The sequence below is a fragment of the Neomonachus schauinslandi genome, chromosome 16, assembly GCF_002201575.2.
Source record: "Neomonachus schauinslandi chromosome 16, ASM220157v2, whole genome shotgun sequence".
NCBI classification, from domain to species: domain Eukaryota; kingdom Metazoa; phylum Chordata; class Mammalia; order Carnivora; family Phocidae; genus Neomonachus; species Neomonachus schauinslandi.
In genome coordinates this window covers 43,031,777-43,046,077 of record NC_058418.1, presented here as the reverse complement: position 1 = coordinate 43,046,077, position 14,301 = coordinate 43,031,777, and the positions used below count along the sequence as shown (strand labels likewise).

The 14,301-nt window shown below is 43.7% G+C and overlaps 1 protein-coding gene across 2 annotated transcripts in view; it reads right to left on the bottom strand.

Moving 5' to 3' along the window:
- Positions 1-14,301, bottom strand: part of WWP2 (WW domain containing E3 ubiquitin protein ligase 2) — a 141,920-nt gene that overhangs the window by 64,526 nt on the left and 63,093 nt on the right. For both annotated transcript variants that reach the window (XM_021703263.1, XM_044911312.1), the window contains exon 6: positions 13,232-13,328. In XM_021703263.1, the coding sequence (XP_021558938.1) occupies positions 13,232-13,328 (97 nt within the window). The remainder of the gene's footprint in view (positions 1-13,231; positions 13,329-14,301) is intronic.

The window sequence follows — 14,301 nt, the reverse complement described above, 5'->3', positions numbered from 1 at the left end:
TTGAAGCAAAGTCTTCCTTAGACTTTCCAGATTAGAATGCAGCCTGGCCAACACCTTGATTTTGGTCTTGTGGGACCCTGAGTAGACAAGCCAGCCAGCCACACTGTGCCACTACAGAATTGTGAGCTAAAAAATGTTATCGTTTTAAGCCCTAAGTTTGTGGTGATTGATTACACAGCAATAGAAAACTGATAAAAACCTCTCAATACAAATAAATGTCAATTTCCACAGAAGACAATACTGACTTTCAAACATGTGGCTAGGTACTAGCCTTGGGCCAAATTCTTACTGATCACCCTATTTCACTCTGATTTCAGAAGGCCTTATGCAGGTGTGGTACGTCTCTATGCAATCAGGGCTCATCTCAGGGCGAGAGCATTTCTGTGATGCGATGTCCTTTATGAGACACACTTCTAAGATTCAACAATCACTTGGAAATTTCAGCTACATAGAAGTGAGGTATTACTGTTCTTAATGGGTAAGTAACATTCTCTTCTGGTAGAGTTCAGCTATAGGGACTTTACACATTCTTTTTCCAAAAAAGACATATTTATGTGTCAACTTGTGTCTGATTCCAATGTCAACCTTAAAAGTTACAAGGATTTGAAAAGAATAGTCCACGCAAAGGGTTCTATATAGAAATACAAGTCATGAAGAAAAAAGAGATGAAACAGGAGAGACTGAGCAGGCAGTGGGAACCTACCACGCTCTTGGCGGTTAGGCTAAGCCTTGGAAAGCACAAGGCAGTCCTGATAAAAAGTCTCCCCTACACCCTGGGCCCCTGAAATCATCACTTCTCAGGAGAAGTGGTGCCAAGGAATGTAAACTAGTAGCAAGACCCACCCCAAAGTTTTGGCAAATAAGGGACAAGAACATAAGACTCCTTCAACTCAACAAATATTTATTGAGCTGCTGCTACGTGCAGCAAGGCACTATTCTAGGCTCTGCTAAGGACAGAAAGATGAATAATGCACAGATGCCTTTAACATGGTATTTGGCTGAGAGTTTGGCGCCACTCCCCCTGCACCTTCTCCCCCTCCAAAAAGTAGATGGAAGAAGTTGTTACTCCTCGGTAGTCTGCAGTTCATTCTTTTCTAAGCCGAAAGCAAAACTGAATGATGTGATTTAAAATAAATCTTTCTTAAACCTTTTTTAAAGGTAAAATTAAAAAAAGAAAAAAAGAAGACAACAACAACAAACAAACAAACAAACCTGGTCTTACTCCCTCCTTCTCCTTCGCAAAATAACAATTATTTGCACTACATCCTACCCTGGGTTTTCACTAACCTCATTTTTAAAAAATTTTTGTCATTTTGTCATTAAAACATTGTACTTTCAAAGGCTATCTGTCTATACAAAGTAGACCCAACGCATTAGGTGCGCTAAAAAGTAAAGCCAAACAAAATCTTCAGACAGGGAGAAGTGAATAAGTTCCCGTTCTTTTCACACCACTGGATGCAGAATTTCACACTCCATTATCAAATAATCAGTGAGCCAAAGATGACTTCAATTCATCAAGACCAAGAAAAAGCATGGCAAACACAGGCTTAAAGTGCAAAGTCAGCCTAGAGATAGGAAACAAAGAAGGCAAGACAGACAGAAACTGAAAAGGCAAGAGGAGGGTGAAAACCACTCCAAGGATATCAAGACTCAAAGAAACATAAATGGCCTGTGGCAGTTTCAAGATAGACCGCTATCATACTGGTACTTTAAAAATTCAGTTCAATGGTATTGCAAGCAATGCTACCTAAAATACAAACAGCAAAAAGGTTGAAACTAAATGGGTGGGGGGAAAATATGCCAAGCAAATACAAAACAAAAGGAAGCTGAGACAGCTATGCTAATGTTAAACCGAATAGATTTTTTTTAAATAATTTTTACAAATCAGGTGTAATTTAGAGTTAAATTCACCCTTTTTAAGGGTACAGTCTAATGAGTTGTAACAAATGTACACAATCGTGTTACCACCACCACAATCAAGACACAGAGCATTTCTATCACCCTCAAACATTTCTGGTGCCCTTTTACGGTTAATCCCACCACCCACCCCCGTCAATTCCTAGAAACTGCTGACTGGATTTCTATCCCTATAATTTTGCCTTTTCCAGAATGCTGTATAAATGGATTCACAGACAATGTAGCCTTTTGTACAAGTCTAGCTTCCTGCACTTAGCATAATGCTTTTGAGTGTCATCTATGTTGTTGTAGGTTGTTCCTTTTCATCATTCAGACCAAATAAATTTTCAGAAAAAAAGCACTAAAAAAAAAAAGAGGATAGTGAGATAAAGATAAAAAGTTTAATTCGCACATAAGTCGTATTTCAAATGCATAGCGTGGACCCAATAAAATAACCTTGAAACGCATAAAGCAGAAGTTCACAGACACGATCTGGCCCCACCAATTGCCGCCCTCACCTCCTGTTTTCCCACCACTCTCTCCACACCAACCAGACTGGCCTCCCTTCCCTTCCTCCAACTCCAAAGGCCTTGGCAGAAGCCATTCCTCTGCCCAAGTATTGTTCTTCCCAGATATCCTCACGGACAGCCCTCATCTTCAAATCTTTGCTGAAAGGTCATCTTCTTAACAATGCCTCTCTTGACTGCCTATTTATTTCTGCATCTTTTTTTTTTTTATAGATTTTATTTATTTTTTGACAGAGAGAGAGACAGCAAGAGAGGGAACACAAGCAGGGGGAGTGGGAGAGGGAGAAGCAGGCTCTCCGCTGAGCAGGGAGCCCGATGCGGGGCTCGATCCCAGGACGCTGGGATCATGACCTGAGCCGAAGGCAGACGCTTAACGACTGAGCCACCCAGGTGCCCCTTATTTCTGCATCTTAATGTTAGATAATATAGTCATATGTATGTATGTATTTATATATATGCATAGATATATGTATGTATTTATATATATGCATACATATATGTATGTATGCATATATATATTTGCATGGGTCAGATTTATTTTTTTAATAATAAAGATCAATAACACCAGAAAAAAGAGGAACACTTTGGGATTCTGCAAGGCAAAGGATGTACGTTTCCAGAAAGAACTAGTCCACAAGGTTAAACTTGCACATAGGTCAGGTGGGCCTTTGTGGCTATAATTTTGGCAGGATGATAGAACTGGATGCCAGAATGAAATGAACTAATACATAAAAGGAAATAAGAAAGGGAGACCCAAAGAATACTGAAGCCAATATCCTCACTATATTTTTAGTAAGTTAAAGGTACATATTAACCTCAGAACACTGTGACACATGCAGCATCATGCTATATAAATTCTGTATTTCAGTTCTGTAACTTTTCATCTAAATGCAAAACTTAAGTATAGAATTGTTTCAGTGTTTGAAAGGAGTCTTTCTATCAAGGCTACTGAGGATGCCATTGTAAAGACAGTCACTAAACTAAACCCCAAATCTCCACTGCCACAGACCTTGGTGCTCTCAAAAGGAGTCATCCAGCGCCAACAGAATCCCAAAGGAAAAGTCTAACCTCATCACACCACACTACGCCACAAACTGGCTTCAGCAACCTCCTTCCCCACCATCCCCATCTGTCCGAAGCATCTGCCATCACTTCTGTTCTGCTCTTTAATCACCACAGACCCAAGCTGCCTAAGCAACGATGACTAAAAAGTCATTTCTCCAAGACCCATACTCTTTTTATTGCTTCTCTGTAAATCCTTTCCCTGTAAATACCTTTCCTAGGTATTTCTCTTGACTTCTCTCCATTCTGCCACTGCCCAAGGCCAGTCATCAACTCCTATCTCACCAGTTCCTACAATGGTCCTCCTCTTAGTCCCTGGTTCTAATCTCAACCTCCACTGTGGCAGACATTCCCACCCTCTTCTATTCCACATGTCTCCCCCATTCTGTCCACTCGCTCAGGGGATGGAAGACTCTCAGATTCCCTTGCAGCTAAATTCTGGAAGTGATGCAGACTATACCAAGGGAAAGCTCTTGCAGGAGATTTGGAAAGCAGAAAGAAAGCAGAGACCATTCCTCTCGAGGCGCTGATGAGTGGAGGGGCTCTGGCAGACTCCATTCTTCACTGCGTGGACACCAGCCTCCCACATGGAAGGCAGCCGGAAGAGCAAGTGCAGTTTCCTGACATCTGGATCGCAGATGCAAGGCTATGACCTTGAAACTAAGGATGGGGAAGGTCACACTTCTGTTCCTCCAGCCCATACAAAGACTTCTGTAAACACCTAATTCCCCATATTAAATCCTTTCTGCTCAAAATACCTAGAGTGGTTTCTGCTTCCTGCAATGAACCCTAACTGATACAGCTTCAAATTTATCCATTCGATACATTCCTGGATAATTTATCACAAAAATAGCACATCATGCCCTTGCTCAAAATTCAGTGGTTCCCTAGCTCCAAAGAATAAAATCTAAAGTCCTCAGTAAAGCATAAAGTCCCATTATGAACTGGTCTTGCCTTCTTACCATCTCCTATAGCAGGGATCAGCAAACTCTATAAAGGGCCAAAGAGCAAATATTTTAGGCTTTGCAGACCATCTGATCTCCATCACAACTACTTAACTCTGCCATTGCAGCATAAAAGAGGCCACAGACAATATGTAAATGAATGAGCATAGCTGTATTCAAATAAAATATTATTTACAAAAACAGGTGGTCAAGAGAGTTAAGACAAGCCACAGACTAGGAGAAAATATTTGCAGAAGACATATCTGATGAAGGACTGTTACCCAAACATACGAAGAACTCTTACAACTCAACATCAGAAAAGAAACCACCCAAGTAAAAAATAGGCCAAAGACCTGAACAGACACCTCACCAAAGAAGATACACAGGTGACAAATAAACCTATGAAAAGATGCTCCACAAAAGAGGAAGCCTCTTGCACTGTTGGTGGGAATGCAAACTGGTGCAGCCACTCTGGAAAACAGTATGGAGGTTCCTCAAAAAGTTAAAAATAGAACTACCTTATGACCCAGCAATTACACTACTAGGTATTTACCCGAAGGATACAAAAATACAGATTTGAAGGGGCACATGCACCCCAATGTTCCCGATATTTATAGCAGCATTCTCAACAATAGCCAAACTATAGAAAGAGCCCAAATGTCAACTGACTGATTAATAAATACAGGAGATGGGTGTGTGTATGTGTCTATACAAAATGCAGTATCGGCCATCAAAAAAGAATGAAATCTTGCCATTTGCAATGACGTGGATGGAGCTAGAATGTATTATGCTAAGTGAAATAAGTCAAAGACAAATACCGTATGATTTGACTCATATGTGGAATTTAAGAAATAAAACAGATGAACACAGTGAAAGGGGGAAAAAAGAGAGAGAGGGAAGCAAACCATAATGATAGAGAACAAACTGAGGGCTGATGGAAGGAGATGGTCGGGGCAGGTGGGGGATAGGTTAAATGGGTGACAGGTATTAAGGAGGGCATTTATTGTGATCAGCTCTGGGTGCTCTATGTAAGTGATGAATCACTAAATTCTGTACCTGAAACCAATTTTACCATATATGTTAACTAACTAGAATTTAAATAAAAACTTGAAAAGAAAAAAAAAAGATGCTGCACATTCGTATGTCCTCAGGAAAATGCAAATTAAAACAGCAATGAGATACTACTACAAAGCTTTAAGAATGGCAAAAATCTAGAACACTGATAACACCAAATGCTGGTGTGGATACAGATCAACAGGAACTCTCATTCTTTGCTGGTGGGAATGCAAAATGGTGCAGCCACTTTGGAAGACAGCCTGGCAGTTTCTTACAAAACAAAACATACTCTTACCATATGCTCCAGCAATCACTCTCCTTGGTATTTACCTGAAGGAGTTGAAAACATGTCCGCAAAAAAACCTGCACAGGGATGTTTATAGCAGCTTTATTCATGGTTGTCAAACCTGGAAGGAATCAAGCCTGGGCTTCAGTAGGTGAATGGATGAATAAACTGCGGTACATCCAATGGAATATTATTTAGCGCTAAAAAGAAATGAGCTCTCGGGCGCCTGGGTGGCTCAGTTGGTTAAGCGACTGCCTTCAGCTCAGGTCATGATCCCAGGGTCCTGGGATCGAGTCCCGCATCGGGCTCCCTGCTCTACGGGGAGCCTGCTTCTCCCTCTCCCACTCTCCCTGCTTGTGTTCCATCTCTCGCTGTGTCTCTCTCTGTCAAATAAATAAATAAAATCTTTAAAAAAAAAATAAAAAATAAAAAAATAAAAAAATAAATGAGCTCTCAAGCCATAAAGAGACATGAAGGAAGCCTAAATGCATATTACTAAGTAAATGAAGCCAATCTGAGCTACGAACTTTGGTTTCAATTATATGACATTGTAGAAAAGGCAGTTTTTTGGAGACTATAAAAGAATCCATGGTTGCAGGAGTTAAGGGGGAGAGAAAGATGAATGGGTAGGGCACAGAGGATTTTTAGGGCAGTGAAATTAATCTATATATAATCTAGTAATAATCTAATCTATATTAATCTTATCCACCACTATAATGGTAGATAAGCATCATTATAAACTTGTCAAAACCCACAGAACATACAACACTGAGAGTGAACTGTAATGCAAACTACGGACTTTGGGGGACAATGGTGTATCAGTTGTGTAACAAATGTGCTATGCTAGTGCGTGATGTTGATAGCAGGGGAGACTGTGTATATGTGGGGGCAGGAGGTTTGTGGGAAATCTCTGTACCTTCTGCTCAATTTTGCAGGGAACCTAACCCTGCTCTTTAAAAAAAAAAAGCCCAAAACCAAAATAAACAAACAGGTGGCATCCTGCAGCTGGCCTGTGAACCACAGTTTGCCATAGCTATCACCCAAATATCTTTCATAGGGACATTAGCAAATGACTAGTATTTCCTCAAATATGCTAGGTTCTCTTTATTCTGCCTTGCCTTTGCCCATGCTGTACCCTCTTCCTGGAGTGACTTCCCTTACCCTGATGCCACTGGTCTGTAAACTCCTTTCAAAGTCCAGCTCAAATGTGGGAGGTCTTCCCCAAACCCCCCAGGTGGATTCAGGAACACTTCCCACTACCTTCCTCTTGCATGTGAACTCACCACCGCTACACGGTCCATCGTGCTACACTGTCACTTTTGTATCGGTCTCCTACTAGATGCCACAGTCCTTGATGATGGGGACCATGGCTTTCCATCTTTTTGTCACCATGACCTACCTCAGAGCCTGGCATTCTTGTCTGTGGAATGAATATTGCCTTCAATTGCAGACATCTGCCTTACCTTCTCCTAGTTCCTGATAACTTCCCAACCAGCTTTCTGGCATATACCACACCTCTCCAGGCTCACAGACAAGAAATGCCCAATAAATACCTACAAAATACACAGAGCTGAAGAGATAAGTGTATAATAATGTACAGTGCAGGATTTAATTAGTGCAAAATTAATAAATTAATTATAAATGAATGTGTAATTAATCTCCATGATTACTTTTCGATGCCTTGCTTTGACAACACAGTGAGGCTCCTGTCCACAGTCTCAATCCTCCCCCAAATAAACCAACTACTCAGGAAAGAGTCCATTGTAAGAAGGGACTGAGTCTTAGTTATTCCTAAAGGAATAAATGAATTACACTTCTTCCTCTTCTTACTCCGTTCTCTTCCTCAGCAATCCTGAGGCTCTGCCCAGATTTGAAGGAGAAGCTGTTGGGTGGGAGGCTTGAATGAAAACCGTAAAGGTGTTCAATTGCGTTTCACGCTGACAGGGTGACATCTCTAAATAACTACAGTTTCCAATCAAGTAGCCTTTAGTCATCTCAACTGCAGGAGAGGCCAACAATGACTGAGAAAATGGCCCAGTGCCCAAAGGCTCAACTCCCGTCCTGTCCGCCCCTGTCCCCATTAGCTTTGCTTCCCAAACCCCTTGGCCCTCCCAGGACTCCCAGCAGTGTTCCCAGCAGACTCACGCCCCGTGGAGTTTATTTTTCTTTCCTTTCTGGGCTAGGCTGTCTGCAGACACAGCTGATGAGCTATTTAGAGCTCACCAGAGACCTTGGGGCTTTGTAAGTCCCCCAGACTTTACTCTTTTAAATCTTCAAAGGTCATTAATGCCAAGGCAAGAGAGTCAATAAATTTCATATGCTTTTATCAAAGCAGGACAAAAAGGAAAGAAGAAAGGAGGGTGGATGAAAACTCTATCATAAGAGGTGTTGAAACTTTTACATGTAAAGGGATCACAGGGGAGAGGTGCCTGGGTGGCTCAGTCGTTAAGCATCTGCCTTCGGCTCAGGTCATGGTCCCAGGCTCCTGGGATCGAGCCCCGCATCGGGCTCCCTGCTCAGCGGGAAGCCTGCTTCTCCCTGTCCCACTCCCCCTGCTTGTGTTCCCTCTCTCGCTGTGTCTCTGTCAAATAAATAAATAAAAATATTTAAAAAAAAAAACGGAATCACAGGGGAGCGTGTTAAAACCCGGGGTCTGCCCAACACTGGCCAGTACTCTCAGCTGACGATGGACATGGGCAAATTCCAGGCCTCCATCCCCTCACACCAAACACAAAGAGGCACATACATCCCTGCACGTTCACATCTACACTTCCACAAAACAAACGCATACACACACGACAAAGGAAAATTAATTGCTTAAGCTCCTTACAGTTTCTTCAACAGGACCACTTTCAGTCTTCAGGCCCATTAATGAAAAAATTCAATGCCTTCTTCCCTTTTTGTCTCCCCAGTTCCCTATAGAACTGTGGAAAATCTACGGGGATTCTCGACTGAGGAGCTAGTTGGTCAAGTCAGAAGGCATCTCAGGCTGTGCTTGGAGGAGCAGCATGGCTCGCAGACAGCCCTGAGGGTTTCAGCTGTGAGCTGGTTTCCCCTTCTCACCCCGATTTCACAGAACGGCTGGGGAGGGAAAAAAAAAACTCACAGGTGTCGGGGCATCGGTGAAGTACGGAGGGACTCAGACACCCTGACTTCCTACTCTCCAGGCTCGAATTTCACACCCATTTCTAACCGAACAGTACCTCTGAAGACAGCTAGCCGTACCTGTGCGGATCCCCTCTGCCGGGTCCTTTCCCTCCACGGACGCCCCACTGGGGGTTTCTCTCATTCACCGCTCACTCCCTCCACTAGTCAGTTCCTGAGATACTGTACTGAACCCTCGCACAAGGGACGACGGTCTCTCTGCAAACTCCCACTCCACTCTCTCCTCGGTCTTTCCCTCTGCACCCACAGATTTCTTCTCTCTCTGAACTGCCCAGGACGCTCATAGTTTTATTTGCCTGTTTCTTTTCTTTTTTTTTTTTTTTAAGATTTTATTTATTTGACACAGAGAGAGCGACAGCAAGAGAGGGAACACAAGCAGGGGGAGTGGAAGAGGGAGAAGCAGGCTTCCCGCTTAACAGGGAGCCCGATGCGGGGCTCGATCCCAGGACCCTGGGATCATGACCCGAGCTGAAGGCAGACGCTTAATGACTGGGCCACCCAGGCGCCCCTATTTGCCTGTTTCATACAGATCTCATGTATCATGAAGGCTGTGAACTGGCTGTGGAAAGGGGAGGCCATGCTCCCTGCAAGCCGTGTGCAGTGTGCACACGGGACCAGGCACATATCAGATCTGCAAAACCTGAACTGACTGAGGCACCGTTCCCGAAGCCAGCCTTCAGTCCAGCCAAATAAACTAAACACTGGGGGATTATTAAAGGGTGTGGTAGGTACTCCCTGTGCCAACGAGCAAGCGCTCTCCCAGGGGGCTCCGTCACACACCAGGCACTCTCCACCACTGCACTGGAAGAAGGAACACTGGCTGAGGACGCCGGGCAGGATGACACGCTGACAGAATCCAGGGGGGCCCACGTAATCACGCCCACTCCAGTCAAATGCCAAACAGGGTCAGGCCAGGCCTCTCAGGCCACCAAGACTAGTGCTGTTCGGACAAATTATCTGGCAGTGATCGGCTTTCATCTGGAACCCGTTCCCCCAACTCCCAAACTAAATTCTCAAGCCTGAGGTTTCGAAGTGACAGGAGCACGACCTATGAGGCCAATGTGGAGCACTGACTTTGAATCACTGGCTACCGCTACATAGATCGATCAATGGGGAAGAAGGGAAATAAGTGGTTGTTATCAAGCCTGGAGAAATCCTAAGTTCTGACATCTGTCTGCCTCAATAGCAAATGACAGTCTCTCCAACCTAATACCATCGCTGTTCGGTTTTCTCAGGTTGATAGAGGACACTTCTTCCTTCTTTATTGTGAAATATATCATGCAAACCAAAGAATATATTAAAGATATATTCGGTTCAAAGAAGACGAGTAAGATGAACACTCGAGGACCCACCCCCCACATTCACAGTGCTGGGAAATTTCTGTGTGCTTTTTCCTTGTTTTACCCACCTTCAGCCCCACAATGAGAACCACTCTGTTGAACTCAGGGTTACTTATTCCCTTCCATTTTTTATGGTTTTACTACTTATGGAGGAATCCATAAAAAATATATATGGTTTATTTTGACATTTTTCAACTTTATATAAGTTACATCATACTGTGTTCCCCCACCCACCCCCCGTGGCCTGCTTCTCTTGTTCAACATTATGTTTCTGAGATTCCACCATATCGATGCAACTATCATTCACCCATTTTTACTATGGGATGGTATTTCATTGTAAGACAATACAACAATTTATATTTTCTTTACTCAACCAGACCCACTGACTGCATACTAATACGGTGTGTCTATAAATCAATTTATGCCACATAATAAAATAACTAGGGATGTTTCACACAATTATTCTTAAAGAGTGGGCACGATCCCACTGAAAGACAGAGCTTGGTGGTCTTATTCTGCAAGCAAATGGTCCCTTTACTGGACGACCTTGGGTAGATGAACCCCTAAATCAAACCCTTACATGGTTCCAGTTTGATAGCTTAATAAAGCAGGGGAAAGGAGAGTAAAAGGCTGTTTGACATGGCAATCTTCACCTTCCTGGACATGTCAGAGCATCTTTGATCATGGTGAATAGCACCCAAATCCAAGAAAAACCTACCCCTCACATAGCAAAGGCTAAATATTTAGTCTAGGAGAAAGCAGGCAGAAGCTGCTTTCCTCTACCCCAGGAAACCTAGGACAGCAGAGGATTGTCCTTGAATCCTGAAGGCTTGATTCATCACCCTGCTAATTACAGACCTTGATGCAAAAACATCAGCCAGGCCACACTTCCCAGGTTTGCAGGCGAGGAAGGGGGTACCACGGAGAGTCTCCAGAGCAAAGGCACCCCCTGCCACTATCCCTGAGCACTCCCAGGGTGCAAGGCTGACATAGCTCATCTCAGTTAATCCCAACAATGTCCTTGTGAGGCAGGTGATATCCCCATTTTGTATTTGAAAAACACTGAGGTGCCGAGAGGTTTAGTAACTTGTGCAGTATCACAGAGCAAGTAAATGACAGGCCAGGATTCAATCTACTTTTTCTGCTTGTAAAGCCCCGTACCCTGATCCAGTCAACTACCCTGCTACCACCTGATCTTCAGTGCAGCAGCAACGGGGAAAAGGAGTTCTTAGGGACAAAGAAGACACTGCCTTCAGGTGATCCTTTCAAAAGTGTTTGCTACTGAAAAAAGTAAATAATTCTTAGAGGCCTGTGAAAACTCAGCGGCCATGTGTGGAAAATGCTACAGGAGCTAAGCAGACCAGGGAGGACTCCTACACTGCTCAAACTACTTGGAGGGCACTCTGCCCACCAAGAGTTGACTAGCATCGAATGTCTACCATGGGTTATGGGCAAAGATGCATCCAATTTTCTGTTGAAGTCTGGTTGCTGCTTTACAAGACAACAATCCTCAATACAAACAACAACAAAGAAGGGCTCCTGGGACACGTGAGTTTCAAGATCTATTCACTAGAGAACTTCAGAGAGCAATAAGTAGGTCAAGAACTTAATTCCAAAGGTATTAAGAACTGGACTCTGCCTTCCAACCCCCAAATAAGTGACATCAGTTGCATATGACACAAACTTTCCAAGTCAGCTCGAAGACCAAGATGGCAGCTGCTAGTGCCAAAGCTAAGAAGGCATCATTCCCAGAGAGTGAAATGCTGAGGTGTTCTTCTCCACCAGCTACTCACCACCAAAGAGATTCTGTTTTCTCTAGCTCTGGGTGCCCCTCATGCCTCTGTTGACACAAAATTTGCCAATTATTTCATTGGTCCTTACCCTGTGAGACTCGACTATTTATCCCAAGTTATAACTCATCTAGCAAGTCAAGGAAAAGAGTGAATGGTCTTCAGGGTTTGAGGCAACCCTCTACAGAGGCTTGGAGAAAAGAGAACAGGGAAATGGCACCTTGGCTTCTACTGACGCTACACACAAAAGATCCAAACATGCGATCCTCTCTAGCTCCTGACACCTGCCTGGCAAACCCTCAAAACCACCAAATCCAGAGAGGCTGACGGCTGTCGTTACAGGGATCATTCAAGATGCTGTGGGTATCGGCTGAAATCATACTGTGTTTCTCAAAGCATTATTCCCACTCCCTGGGATATGTTCAGGAAGATTTTTACTAGTTTTTTCACTTACTCTCCGCAGATAGTAACGATTTACAAACTATACTCATAAGATTCTTTTCCCTAAAATTTCCTTAAAATGTCTGGAGATTTTGTACACAGTGATAAATAATAAAATAAAAAAGTAAATAATTTTTAGAAGTCCCCAACTCCCTCCTCCCCATCTCTCTAACATACCTGGGAATTCAGGTGGCTTGGAAATGAATTTGCACTGTTAACCCAGATGTAAGAAGGGTAGATCAATAAATAAAATTAAGTCATTCCTGATAGGTATAATAAGTATAATATAACTCAGACTCCAAGTGCAGGAGGTCTTAATCAGTACTCCAAAGGGAATCATGGATCACCTCCAGAAACAGAAATGCACAGACAGAAAATCTCACATACAAAGAACCATTGCTCTAAGCATTTCTGTGTGTATCCTAAAAGGATAACTCTGGTTGCTGCCCCCATAACATAAAACACCAGTTACGTTCTGTTCAACAATCCCTCTTATCCAAATAACCAGCTTAGCCAGTCCCAATCTCTGACAAGGAACCCCTGACCCTTCTGAATATCCCAAATTCTGTACTCCCCTCTGGACCTCCTTAACATAGTGAGTCAGTTGGAAATTTCCAACAGTTTCTAACATAAATTGTTCCTCGCCACCTCCTAACATGTTTTCAATAGCTCTGAGCACCCTCCTAGCTCCTGCTCATCCACAAGGGGGCAGGGGTCGTCTTACCGAGATCTCCCACCAAAGCAGTTTGTGCTGGGGGGCTGGTGTCGGTTCTCTGGAGCAACAGCTGTCCCGCTGGATTCTCTTGAAGGTGGCTGAGATCCTAAATAGGGGACCCATCACAAGAAAAGACAGAAACATTGAGAAGCTCAACCCTTGTTTGAGATGTGGCTCAGGAACGAAGTTCAGTCCATGCATTCAAGTGACCCACCACAGAGGACCCTGGCAGTCTAGCAAGCTGCAGCCTCCAGCAAGAACAGGGAATAGGGACAGCCAGACGAGATTCAAGTGGGGTTCCAGAACAGAGGCGCTCAAGCCTGGGAAACAGCTCTTTTTCTCCGAGACCTTCAAGAACATCTAAGGCACTTACAAGCAACTTGCCTTGTGCATTAAATAAACTTAAGCTGCACCACGTGAGACACAGAACAGATGCTGACCACGCAAAGTAGGGGCAAGCAATGGGGGCATTTGTCCATATCGCAACCAGAAAGCTTTTAAAAGCCAAAGCCGATTCAATTCAAATCAAATCACGACACTCTTCTGCTCAAAACCCCTCAAGAGCTTTCTGCTTCTTAGGATGAGGTCCAAAATCCTCACCAAGGTCTTTGAGGCTGTGGTGATCTGGGCCAACCTGCCCTTATGGTCTCACCTGCCACCACTCTTCTTCTTGCTCTCCCCAGTCCAGCCACCCTGACCACCTCTGTTTCTACTGCAGGCCAAGCTCACTCCCACCTCAGGGCCTTTGCACAGGGGACCCTTCTACCTCTTACTCAGCTACCCCATTCCCACACTTCCATCTTGGCCTATCTAAGCTCTTCAGCTCCGGTGGATCTTGCTTCCTCGAAGAGACCTTCGCTGGCCCCCAATTTAAGTGAGATCCCCCTAAAGTATGAGAATCTCATATCACCCAGTACTTTTCCTTCATAGCTTTGGTCATGATTACAATTACGTAATTATTTCTTCATTTATTTGTTTCATGTCTAACATCCCTGCCCCCACCAATTAAATCATGAGCTCCTAGGAGTAGAGACCATATGAATTTTGCCCCTGCCATCTGGCTAGCACTTGGTCCAAGA